We start from the raw sequence: 13922 nt of genomic DNA, 5'->3' as shown, positions 1-13922 counted from the left end.
GTAGAGATTACTAAAAATAAACTTTAAAAAAAAAGAAATACAACTTTAGCGGAGGGAGGGTCATTTAGAGTTGGGGAGGCGTTTGGATAGGAGATGTGGCTACGAATTTACAAAAACTGAAGATGTTTTTTTTTTTGAGGGGAAATGGAGTAAATATTTTCAACATACAAAACCAATGTGGCTAATATCAAAAGGGCTCTTACAAATCAAGAAGATAATCCTATGGAAAGCAGTTCACAGTGAAAGAAATTTGATGCTCATAAACATTAGCTAATAAACATTATATAAACTAGTTACTTAAATGTAAATCAGAATTTGGTACTCCAGTTTTTTAAAATTGTGTTTTTTGTTTTGTTTGCATTTGGATTGGTAAGGATTAAACAATTTGGTAATGTGTAGTGTGAGAATATAGTACAGTAGAGAATACAAACTGTTGCAACCTTTTTGTAACAGTTTGACAATTTCTACAAATTAAAATGCTCTTTGGCCTTTCATGCAATAGTATCACTTTGAATATGTCATTCTGCTGCCTTCATTGTTTCTGATCAGTCAACTGTTAATTATGTTGTTTCCTATTTGCTCCTTTTTAAGATTTGCTGTGTCTTTAGCTTAAGACAATTCAACTGTGATGTATCTAGATGTGGTTCTCTTTATGTGTATCCTCTCAAGTTTCTTGTGCTCTTTGGCTATGCATCCAAGCACATGCACAGAAAATTTGGAGAATATAAAACCATTTTAATGATATCAGCTGGGGCTTGGGGATTAGGAGGAGGGGCTTTTATATTTCACCTTATATAGTTGTACACTGTTAGTATACAGCTTCCATTTTATTTCTTATAAATAAATAATTTTAGAATTTAAGAGTTTAGTTAATTAAATGACATTTTTAAAGTGTTTAGTCTTAAATAATAACTGAAATATGCCTAACAATTTTTTTCTTAGTGTGAAAGAAATAGAATCCTTCACAGTCATGGTATTACCATTTTTAAGTTTTTAATTTGATGCATTAAAAAATAGTTTCTTGTTTTAATTTGGCTTTTTTTTTTTTTGAAGATTTCATTTATGTGAAAGAGAGCAAGTGCGTGTGCACAGGCCGAGGGAGCAGTAGAAGGAGGAAAAGCAGGCTTCCCACACAATCAGGGAGACTGACATGGGGCTCTATCCCAGGACCCTGGGATCATGACCTAAGCCAAAGGCAGATGCTCGACTGACTGAGCCACCCAGGCATCCCTTCTTGTTTTATTTTGACTTCAATTCATTTGGAACTTGAACCTGAAACCAGATTCTTTCATGAAGACACTTTCTCCTATAACCTTCTCAAGTTGAAGCTAGGTCTCCCCGCCCCCCCACCCTATATACCTCATGGTCAGGAAGCAATGTCATTGTCTCCCTTGGTTTCAAATGTTATATTCAGAATGTTTCTCTACTTCAGTTTAAAATCCATGTAGATCCTTTTTATTTATTTTTTAAAGATTTTATTTATTTGAGAGAGAGCATGTGCACAAGCAGGAGGAGAGGCAGGTTAGAGGGAGAAGCAAGCTCCTGGCTGAGCAGAGAGCCCCAGTGGTACTTGATCCCAGGACTCCCTGGATCAGACCCGAGCCAAAGGCAGACCCTTAACCAATTGAGCCACCCAGGAGCCTGCATGTAGATCCTTGAGTCTTGTGTTATCTGGTTATCCTATAGTCCTTTCTGCTTTTATTTGCCTGATTTCTTGGTCACTCCCACTTAATTATAGTGTTAACACCTCACTCACTGTCTTTCTTCCAAGGTTTACTGTCATCCAGTGTGATCTCAGTATCCATATATACAGTCTGTTATTCTATACTCTAACCCTGTGATTTTCAGAGTGCAATCCCCCAACCAGCGGCATTAAAATGCCCATTCTCAGTCCCAAATCCAGACTTACTGAATCAGAAAGTCTGGAGATGGGGCTCAGCAATCTGAACAAACTCTCCTATGATTCTGATGTATGCTTAAGTTGGAGAACCAATGCCATAGCGTTTCATTTTCCTAATGTATTCATTTTCAGTAAAATCCCTTTTATCTGGACACCAGTTCCTGAGGCCACCACCCTAGCCTTACTCCAGATCTACTCTAATTGACTTTGCAAAATCATCTTTTTTTGCCTCTTCCTAAAATATTGCTCCTTGGGGTTCTAATGGGTTTCTACTCATTTTATATCCTCCTTAGTCATAAATTTGACCCAGATTTGTGTGTATTACCAGGTCAACTGTCTCTCTTGAACTTGGGACCTGTATATCCCACTGCTTATCAGGCATCTTCATATGTATATTTTATCCTCAGGCTTTGTCTTGTCCAACTCTTCTGTCACTACCACCAAACTCCTTCTGGCTGCTCAGTGTCAAGGAATGGTACTGCTAGGTGTTAAAGACTTGCCTAAATTAGAAACATGATGATACCCCTGATTGTTTTTTCTCCTCTATTTCCTGGAGTGATCCTTAGACCGCTTTCTGTCATTTTCACATCCTAATTAGTCTTAAATCTATCCATTTCCCTCTGTTCCTGCTGCCATTAACCTGATCCAAGTTGTCATCTTCTCTTAGCTGGCAATCTATGACTAGTTTCTAAATGATTCATTTAAATTGTTTTGTCACCTTTCAGTTCTTTCATTTCCATTCTATATTGCTTACCTATACAGCTTCATCTCAACTTTTTCACATTCTCTTTTCTAGCAGTGTGAAACTTGTTAGATTTTACTTATTTATGAGAGAGAGGGAGATAGCAATAGAGAACATCAGCGAGGGGAGGGGCAGAGGGGGAAGCAGGCTCCCCATCTGATCAGGGAACCCCACACGGAGCTCAATCCCAGAACCCTAGGATCATGACCTGAGCTTAACCGACTGAGCCAAAAGCAGACACTCAACCAACTGAGCCACCCAGGCGTCCTATAAATAAATGGACAGGACAGAAATTTTCTTTTGAAAAATAAGTTGTTTTATTTTTCATTTAATTAAAGTTTTTTTTACAAGCACTCTTATATCCATCTTTTTTTACGTATGATTTGAAACACTTCTTTACATTCAATACAAAATAGATATCACATCCATTCCCTGAAATGATTCTTCGCAAAGTAGAATGCAAGTAGCACTCTTAGAGTCATTGTTATTACATTTGGTTTTAAATTATCTTTTAAATGCATTACAGAATGGATATTATTACATCCATGCAAAAATAAATTGTTTTAAATTAGATCATATAATTTAAATGCTATTTAATAGTTATTTTCTGTGCCATTAACTGTAAGCAGTACATCTTATCTCCTTCCTATGAAAAGTGAAGAAATTAATGTTTCTGCATTGTCATTCACCTTTATATCTCTTTCACCTCTTAATTTCTATTAGATACATGATTACTGTATGTTGTCAACTCTATATTTTTTTCTATTCTGGAACAGATTCTTTCATGTTTTGTCAATAAGTTTATTCACAAAATTGTAAATCAGTACTTTCGTAATATTATAACTATGTAAATATCACATAAAATCAAATAGTTGAATGGATCCAGAAAGAAGTAAATGTAGTCCTCTAAGCTCCTCTAAGAATATTCATAACATTGTAATCAGATGGTTTTTTATTTTTACAGTTTCTTAACAGTCACAAATACATTTATGAAGCTGCCTAGACCCTTAAGTAAGCCATACAGTTTGTACCATCTGAGGCAAGAGGCAGACTAAATAGTGATACATGTTAATCTCAGTTCTGTAAGGATCTCATTTTTTACAGAGGAAAATCCTCATCCTTAAGTACAATAGACTGAGTTTGCTTGTGTGTTGATTTTATTTTACTTTTTTAGTAAATTCTAAAATATATTAACTAAAGTATGTAAATACATTAACTTTAAAACTATATTTTATTAACCACCTAGGTCAAGGTATAGAACTTTTCCAGTACCCAGAATGTTCATCCTTTTGCCCCTTACCTGACAGTATCCATTTCACCCTAGTTCCCTGTCATGATTTCTGTCATTAGTTAGTTTTGCCTATTCTTGAGCCTCATTTAAATGATACTATGTATTCTTTTTATGAGTGTGTATCTGCTTCAGTTAATGTCTTTGAGATATGTGCACATCTTAAATATATCTGTATGTTTTTAGGTTTCCTTAGATTTTTTTGTTGTTATGTCTAATGTATTTCATTCTCCTGACAGTAGACATTTAGAGTTTTTTGGTTTGTTTGCTTGGTTTTGACCACTATGGAGAAGCTACAAAGAATATTCTTATATGTGTCTTTTAGTAAACATGCACTGATTTCTTTTGAGTATATATTTAGGACTGAGTCAGTAGATACTGCCAGGTGGTTTTCCAAAATGGTTGTACCTATGTTCCCCTAGTTAGCTGTGAGTGCTCTACTCCTTGCCTGTATTTGTAAACACTAGTCTTTTAAATTGTATCCATTCTGGTGGGTATGTAAGGATATCTCCTTATGGTTTTAACTTGTAATTCCCTGATGAATAATGATTTCAAACACCTTTCCATTAGCTTCTTGGATATCTTTTTATGAAATACCCATTTAGATCACTTAAAATATTACTTTGTTGCTTTATAAGAATTCATTAAATTTTCTGATAGTCTTTTGTTAGATATATACATATTACAACTACTTTCCCTTATATGTAGCTTCCTTTTTCTCTCAATGATTTTTGATGAACAAAAGCTTTCATTTTAATAGCATCTAATACATCATTCCCCCCATTTACAATTACTACTTAAATTTTTTTTCAAGTAGAAAATTTTATATTTTTTAAAATATTTTTTTATTTTACTGACTTCATATTTAATAGATATCCTTATGATTTTTTGAATTTTTTAAGATTTATTTATTTATTTATTCATGATAGAGAGGCAGAGGCAGAGGGAGAAGCAGGCTCCATGCTGGGAGCCCAACGCGGGACTCGATCCCGGGACTCCAGGATCGTGCCCTGGGCCAAAGGCAGGCGTGAAACCGCTAAGCCACCTAGGGATCCCCAAAATTTTGTATATTTGTATACAAAAAATATACAATTTTTTTTTAAAGAGCAGGAGAGATGAGAGGGGGGAGGAGAGGACAAAGGGAAAGGGAGGAAGAGAGAGAAGCCCAAAGCAGGGCCCATCTTATAGTCCTTATAACCGTGAGATCATGACTTGAGCCGAAATCAAGTCAACCACCCAGGCACCCCAAGATTGTATGTTTTTAAGATAGTTTATGGAGACATTATGGAGAATGCTTTGATAACACGTGACTTTAGAGTGGAATAAACTGAATGAATGCCTCACATTATTTCTCCACAGTGAAACAGAAAGCACTACTTAGCATTCTAAAGTAGGAAATTTAGTACAAACGCTGTAGAATATGGGACACTTGGGTGGCTCAGCTGTTGAGCATCTGGCTTTCGGCTCAGGTGTGATCCTGGTCTGGGATCCAGTCCCACATTGGGCTCCCTGCAAGAAGCCTGCTTCTCCCTCTGCCTATATCTCTGCCTCTCTCTGTGTGTGTCTCATGAATAAATAAATGAAATCTTAAAAAAAAAAAAAGCTGTAGAATACTATTTTAAAATACATGCTTAAGGGATTGGAGCTCAAGTTTATACTGAAATAATTTTCTAGTCTCATTGAAATGCAAAATGAAATAATTTGTCAAATTCCAGTAGTTCATAAAGCAAAGTATATAGACAGTAAATTATTGATAGTGGTGATTTAAACTTCTGAAGAAAATATATATTTTAAAAATAATTTTTGAACTATAAATGTAAGCTTAATAGGTTGAAGAGAAGCAGAGGAAGAGTATGGGAAGGGTGCATGAAGCTGATTCTGTATGGCCTTATGGACCATTTTAAGATCTTTGGCTTTTTTTGAAGTAGAGCCATGAGAAGATTTTTTTGATCAGAAGAGTGACATGGTTAGAGAGAGTTGCTCTGACTACTGGCATTAGAAGGAGACTAAGAAGGAGCAGGGAAATGGGAGACTCTTAGAGTAGTGTGGGTGAAAGGTGTTGGCAGTTTAATCCAGGTTGGTAACAGAGGAAGTATTAAGAAATGGTTGGATTTTGAATGTATTTTCAAGGTAAAGTCAGAATTAGATAATGTAGTATAAGAAAGAGATGAGCCAGAGATGTTAGTAAATGTTATATTTATTTTTAATGATCAGAAACTGAGCAGATTTATTATAAAGATGTTAACCACGTTATCATAAACCTACTACCCAAATGTCCAACAGTAAACGAAGATGGAATGTTACACAGCCATTAAAAATAGGTTTGGATTGGGGGAGGGTTACTTTATTTCAAATAAAAAAAATTTGTGAGTTATTTTAATGCATTGGAAAATGCCTAATAATAATTTTAGTGAAGAAGCTAAGATATAAAAATAGATGTAGTACGTTCTCTACTTAAAATTATGTATCGGGCAGCCCAGGTGGCTCAGTGGTTTAGTGCCGCCTTCAACCCAGAGCCTGATCCTGGAGACTGGGATCGAGTCCCATGTTGGGCTCCCTGTGTGGAGTCTGCTTCTCCCTCTGCCTGTGTGTCTGCCTCTCTCTCTGTGTGTGTCTCTTATGAATGAATAAATAAAATCTTTTAAAAAATAATAAAATAAAATTATGTATCTGTGGTGCCTGGGTGGCGCAGTTGGTTAAGCATCCAACTCTTGGTTTTGGCTCAGTTGTGATCTTGGGCTCATGAGATCGAGCCCTACATCAGGCTCTGCACTCAGCACACAGTCTGCTTAGGACTCTCTCTCCCTCTTCCTCTGCCTCCACCACCACACACTCATTCTCTCTCTCAAATAAATAAAAACAAATCTTTCTTTTTTTAAATTACGTATCCTGTGTTTACCAAAAAAGGGGAGAAAGATCCAGATTATAAAAATGTTACGTGGTTATTCTTCCTGAGTGATAGAGATGCAGATGATTTTTATTTCTTCCTTTATACTTGTCTGTAATTGGTATGTAAAAAAAAAAACAAAAAACAAAAAACAAACTCTTTTTACAGAGAAATAATTTATCATTAGTCCTAAATTGAAGCATACTATTGATTTACTCAGGGTGCTGTATTAGCATAAGATGTGGTTTACTACCTGGCATACTGAAAAAAATCCTGTGTTTAACACCACCTGGTTTAAAATAGCTCTCCAATTACCTCATGTATAAAAGCAGAATTATCCCAGAACTCAAGGGTACTTAAATGCATCTGAGGGGCACCTGGGTGTCTGAGTTGGTTAAGCGTCTCCCTTCAGTCATGATCTCAAGGTCCTGGGATCAAGCCCTGCATCAGGTTCCCTGCTCAGCGGGGAGTCTGCTTTTCCTTCTCCCACTCCCCTTGCTTGTGCTTATGTGCACATGTGTGTGCTCTCTTTCTCTCTCTCTCTCTCTCTCTCTCTGATAAATAAAATCTTAGAAAAAATACACCTGACACTGTGCTCAGAATGTATAGTAGACTATCAGTAGAAGTTATTATGTTTACCTTCTAAAGGAGCTGCCTTCTGTTGTGAGATTTGGTATAATAACTATTTTCAATGTAGGTGGTGGCAACAGGTCTTTGTCAAGAGAAGTAGTTTATCAATAGCCAGGATGGCACTTGTCTTCTTGAGAGTGCTTATTCTCAAGAGTAAGAGATCACTTTCTTGTTTTTCTCTATCATGTACTACATCTATTTTTAATAGATCTCTATTTAAAATTATATATCCATGGTGCCTGGGTGGTGCAATTGGTTAAGCATAGATAAACTATGACCTAATAACTGAGACTTAATAACCTTGGTCTAGTAACTATAACTAGCCTTTGTTATCACTAGGTAGACTAGATCAATTATAAGAAATCATTGGGTTTTGTCACACCAGAGAAGCATTATGGATAATAGAAATAAATAGTGTTTGGGAAATCAGGGCATCTGACTTAAATTTTAGTGGCTTTTCATAATATTGTACAACCATCACCACTATCTAATTCCGGAACATTGTCATCACCCCTAAAAGAGTTCCCGTATTCATTTAACAATCACTTGCCATTCCCTCTTTCCCCTAGACCCTGACAAGCACATATTTATTTTCTGTCTGTATGGATTTGCTTATTCTGGACGTTTAATTTAAATATCATTCAGGGGGATCTCTGGGTGGCTCAGCGGTTTAGCTACTGCCTTTGGCCTGGGGATTGAGTCCTGCATTGGGCTCCCTGCATGGAGCCTGCTTCTCCCTCTGCCTCTCTCTTTCTCTGTGTGTCTCTCATGAATAAATAAATAAAATCTTTAAATAAACAAATAAACAAACAAATAAATAAATATCATTCAGCATGTGATCTTTGTGTCTGGCTTCTTAAACTTAATAAAATGTTTTCAAGGTTTATCCATGTTGTAGCATGTGTCGGTACTTGATTCCTTTCTGTGGCTAAATGATATTCCGCTGTATGGATATTTCATATTTTATTTCTTCATTCCTCAGTTCTGGGACATTTAGGTTATTTCCATTTTTTATGGAAACAGTAGGGTTTTTGAACATTTATGTGCAAGTTTTTTATTTGAACACCTGTTTTTAATTATCTAAGTAGAGGTGCTGGGTCATATGGTAATTCTATGTTTCTTTTTTAAGATTTATTTATTTTAGAGAGAGAATGCAGGCTAGTAAGTGTACGGGGGTGGGAAGTAGTACAGAGGGTGAAAGAGAACCTTGCTCCCACAACCCTAGGACCATGACCTAAGCTAAAATTGAGTCAGATGTCCAACAGACCCGGCACCCCCTGTGTTTAAACTTCTGAGGAATCACCAAATATGCTAATTTTTTTTAGACCTCAGTTCCAGCATCCCTGAAATGTGGAGGTTTGCTCATTTAAAAGGTGTTTACTGAACACTTCCTACAAGTCAAGCAGTGTGCTAGATGTAAGGGGTCCTTTCATGGAGCTTATTGTTTGGGGATAAGGAATCAGGAAGGCAGATGTTAAACAAATGATTACACAGATAAATTTTTTAAAATTTAAGTTCAGTTTTGGGGGGGGGGCGGCGGCGCCTGGGTGGCTCAGTGGTTAAGTGTCTGCCTTTGGCTCAGGTCATGATCCTGGAGTCATGGGATCAAGTCCCATGTTGGGCTGCCCATGCAGAGCCTGTTTCTCACTCTGCCTATGTCTCTGCCTCTCTCTCTCTCTGTCTCTCTCATGAATAAATAAATACAATATTTAAAAAAATAAATAAATTCAATTTAGGTAATTATTAATAATCTATATTATATTTAAAAACTGTATTTATTAATAGTATACTGCATTATTAGTTTCAAGAGAATTTAGTGATTGATCACTCGCATAGAACACCCAGTGCTCATTACATCACATGCCCTCCTTAATGCCCTTTACCCAATTAACCCATCCCCCCACCCAGCTCCCCTCCAGCAACCCTCAGTTTGTTTCCTATAGTTAAGAGTCTCTTATGGGTTGCCCCTGTATTTTCATCTTATTTTATGAACATAATCTGTTTTGTTTCTTAAATTCCACATATGAGTGAAATCATAATGATACTTGTTTTTTTCTGACTTACTTTACTTAGCATAATACTCTCTAGTTCCATCCAGATCATTGCATATGGCAAGATTTCATTCTTTTTGATGGCTGAGTAGTACTCCTGTGTGTGTGTGTGTGTGTGTGTGTGTGTGTGTGTGTGTGTGTAGACATATATATCTGTACACATATAAGCATCACATCTTTTTTATCCATTATCTGTTGATGGACATCTGGGCTTTTTCCGTAGTTTGGCTATTTGTGGACATTCTTGCTGTAATCATTGGGGTGCAGGCACCCCCTCCTTTGAATCACTATGTTTGTATCCTTTGGATAAATACCTAGTAGTGCAATTTCTGGGCTGCAGAGTAGCTCTGTTTTTAACTTTTTGAGGAACCTCCATACTGTTTTCCAGAAAGGCTGCACTAGTTTTCATTGCCACCAACAGTGTAAGAGGGTTGTGCTTTCTCTGCATCCTCACCAGCATTTGTTATTTCCTGACTTGTTAATTTTAGCCATTCTGACTGGTGTGAGGCAGTAACTCATTGTGGTTTTGATTTGTATTTCTCTGATGCTGAGTGATGTTGAGCATTTTTTCACGTGTGTCCATTAGCCATATGTATATCTTCTTTAGAGAAATATCTACTCATGTCTTCTGCCCATTTCTTGGCTGGATCATTTGGATTTTTTGGGGGGTGTTGAGTTTGATTTGATAAGTTCTTTATAGATTTTTGGATACCAGCCCTTTATTTGATAAGTCATTTGCAAATACTTCCTCCCATTCTATGGATTGTCTTTTGGTTGTTGTTGCTGTTGTTTTAAAGGCTTTATTTATTTATTTATTTATTTGAGAGAGAGCGAGCGACAGAGAGCTATCAGAGACACACACAGGGAGAAGCAGGCTCCTGGCTGAGCAAAAAGCCTGATGCAGGACTTAATCTCAGGACCCTGGGATGATGACTTGAGCCAAAGGCCAGACACTTAACCAGCTGAGCCACCCAGGCACCCCAGTTGCTTTTTAGTTTTGTCAGCTGTTTCCTGTGCAAAATGCTTTTTATCCTGATAAAGTCCCAATAGTTCAATTTTGCTTTTGTTTTCCTTGCCTCTGGAGATGTGTCTAGTGAGAAGTTGCCATAGCCAAGGTCAAAGAAGTTGTTGCCTGCATTCCCCTCTAGGATTTAGATAGATCCTGTCTCACATTTAAGTCTTTCATTCATTTTGAGTTTGTTTTTGTGTATGGTGCAAAAAAGTGGTCCAGCCTTCATTCTTCTGCATGTGGCTGTCCAATTTTCCCAATACCACTTGTTGAAGAGACTTTTTTCCATTGGTTATTCTTTCCTGCTTTGTGAAAGATTAGTTGACCATAGAATTTAGGGTCCATTTTTGGGTTCTCTTTTCTGTTCCATTGATCTATGTGTCTTTTTCTGCCAGTACATAGTGTCTTGATCACTACAGCTTTGTAATACAGCTTGAAGTGTGGAATTGTAATGCCTCCAGTTTTGGTTCTCTTTTTCAACATTTCTTTGGCTATTCTGATTCCATACAAATTTTAGGATTGTTCCATCTCTACACAGGTAACTTTCTAAATAAAATTGTGACAGATTTTATGGTGGGAGATGTATATGATGCTATGAGAACTAAGTGGGAACTGCTATGGGTGGTTGTCGGAAAAGGCCTCCTTTAGTGAGTAACTGTATTTTAGCTGAGTAAAATAAAATAATATAGCAACATCTAATATTTATTGAGTGTTTACTATTTGCCAGACACTGATTCATAACTTTTATTTCTGCTATCCGTTTTACAGATGAGTAAACTGAATAATTTAGAGGTCAGTGAACTTATCCTTAGTTTGTAACTAGTTAAGTGTGAATCCAGTATTCAAAGCTAGGCTATCCCATTGGAGCCTAGCATGATATTCTTCTCTTTCCTTTTCAAGAGAGGTAGCCCTTTTGCAGAAGCCTCTGAAGAAGGACTATACCCACTATTTTTGAAAGAATACAGATGTGACAGGAGTACACTGAAAGTAGCACAGGACAGGGTGGGGACTTGTGGAAGGCAAGCAGTGCCATAAGAAGCTCAGGAATTCAATGGGGCCAGATTATACAAAACTTGCTTAAAAAATTTGTTTTAAAAGATTTTAATGTTTTAAAAGATTTGTTTAAAAGACTTTAATGAGATTGGACTATGTTCATGTTTGATCATTTTTGCTGGTTTTGTCAGTGGTTAATTCTTTCTGCTTGAACACCATTTTCTTTAAACACTCACAGGAGTGCTTACCATTAAAACTAATAAAACTTAGGCTTCAGGATTCTTTACTTTCACGGGTTCCTATGAATTCTAGAAATTGTTAAGAACATATAGAATGTTCTAGGTGGATAAGGGAAGCTAGGCTGTAGTCAGTAAATATGGTAATGGTAATGTTTACTTACAGATCTCAGAAGGTGGCCCTCAAATTTATGTATAACAAAACCTGGATCCATTTCTTAACATTCCTGTCAATATCTTTTATTTCACACACTGATTTTTGAGAGGGCGTCTGAGGGAAGTTGGTTGAGAATTGCTGTCTGAAGGCAGAGTAAGAAGACTCTGAAAGGGGCCTAAACTCCACAATAGTTAAGTCATTAGACTGTAATGACACAGTAGGTAAAAATGGATTATTTTGTGTATAAGAAACTCAAAGATGGGAACTCTACCAAAATAAAACTACAAAAACTTTTAAATTGTTGTCTTGATTTCTACAGTTACATTTGTTGATAGTCTGTATGCATTGTATTTTCAACTTGAAATTGAAATTTTATTTTATAAATGTGGAAAAATACTCTTGGCTAATAACTTCTAATAAACTACTTTTATTCTTACTCTCAGGCGCCTGATCACAGATTCAAAAGTTAAGTTAAAGTATCAGCATTTAATAACAAATAGCTTTGTAGAGGTAAGTGATTTCTCTTAACTTTTCCTTTCTTAAGTAAGAGTAATTGTTTATCACTCTCGATAATAAGAAAGACCCAAAGGTCTTGGCTTATGACATAAACATAGTTTATGGACTTTATTCATGAGGCATACCAAACACTCTTATTCTCAAAGGAATGTGCCAAATCTATAAGTAGATGTCTCTTCATAGATCTAGAACTTTGGGTGATAAAATTATTTTTACAATATTCTTCTATTATTCCTAGCAAAAAATTATAGCTGATTTTAATGATGTGATGTTTAAGCATGTTTGGCAATTTAACCTTGCTAATATAATATCTCTGCTTGTTTTATTAGCTTCCATTACCAGTAAACTCTGTTAATAAAAAGAGCTATATTTATTTGTTTTTATCAGTTGTTTTTCTTTTATACAGAGGTCAGCAAACTATGACCTGTTTTCCAAATATTTACTTGAATGTGCCCATTTTTTCTATGACTTCTTTTGTGCTATAGTGGCATAGTTGAGTAGTTGTGGCCCTCAAAAGCAAAAATCTTTACTCTCTGGCTCTCTCTCTCTCTCTCTCTCTTTTTTTTTTTCAACTAGCTTCCTTTTTTTTTTTTTTTTTTTTTAAATTTCTTTTTATTGGAGTTCAGTTTGCCAACATATAATATAACACCCAGTGACTCTCTGGCTCTCTACAGAAAATGTTTGCCAGCCTCTGTATAAGATCATCAATGTAAATTGGTATTTTAATTCGACAAAGTAATTTTTATTTCTATTAGAAGATTAAACTGAAAGTCAGACCAGATATTCTAGAGAACAGCATATTTTAGGAATACTATATTTTTAAAATGGTCAATAAACTTGAATTCTGGTGCAGAATGTTACTTGAGCCATATTTTGTCTCATAATAAACACCTCAAAAGTTTTACTTTTTCTAAGAACTAAATTACGATCATTGCTATGTTTTAAAAACTGACCTTTGGTCTTAGAAGACATTTTTATGATCAAAAAGAGAAATTGCATATGTATTCTATAGCATCTAAACACCTTCCCTAAGTAGCAGTGTATCTTGATTTCTCACATCTTTGAAAATTGCCCTGAAGAACCTTAAACAAATCGATGCTTTTTAATGATCACAAATGGGTAATTATTTTAAAGCTTGTCATTAGGATTTTGAAGGTAGAACCAAGACACGGTTCGTGTACTTACAAAACCAGATTTTCAAGGTATCTGTAATCTTGGAAAAACTGCATCTAAAAGCATTACTTGGGCAACCCGGGTGGCTCAGTGGTTTAGAGCTGCCTTCAGCCCAGGGCATGATCCTGGAAACGAAGGATCGAGTTCCACATCAGGCTCCCTGCATGGAGCCTGCTTCTCCCTCTGCCTGTGTCTCTGCCTGCCCCCACCCCCACCCCCGGCTCTATGGATAAATAAATAAAATAAAAGTATTACTTTAGAAGACTACTAAATATTGGGGACAGTCTTTTATATGCTTGTGTCTCTGTCTTTGGCCCTTACAGTGGGGAAGCAATGTAAA

At 36.2% G+C, this 13922-nt stretch overlaps 1 protein-coding gene across 1 annotated transcript in view; it reads left to right on the top strand.

The window, feature by feature from the left end:
• ARIH1 (ariadne RBR E3 ubiquitin protein ligase 1) overlaps positions 1 to 13922 on the top strand; it is a 114565-nt gene that overhangs the window by 78772 nt on the left and 21871 nt on the right. Inside the window, exon 6 of the mRNA XM_055320213.1 lies at positions 12337 to 12403. Within this exon, the coding sequence (XP_055176188.1) occupies positions 12337 to 12403 (67 nt within the window). The remainder of the gene's footprint in view (positions 1 to 12336; positions 12404 to 13922) is intronic.

This window comes from Nyctereutes procyonoides, unplaced genomic scaffold (genome assembly GCF_905146905.1).
Source record: "Nyctereutes procyonoides isolate TBG_1078 unplaced genomic scaffold, NYPRO_anot_genome, whole genome shotgun sequence".
NCBI classification, from domain to species: domain Eukaryota; kingdom Metazoa; phylum Chordata; class Mammalia; order Carnivora; family Canidae; genus Nyctereutes; species Nyctereutes procyonoides.
This window is presented reverse-complemented; position numbering and strand designations above follow the sequence as displayed.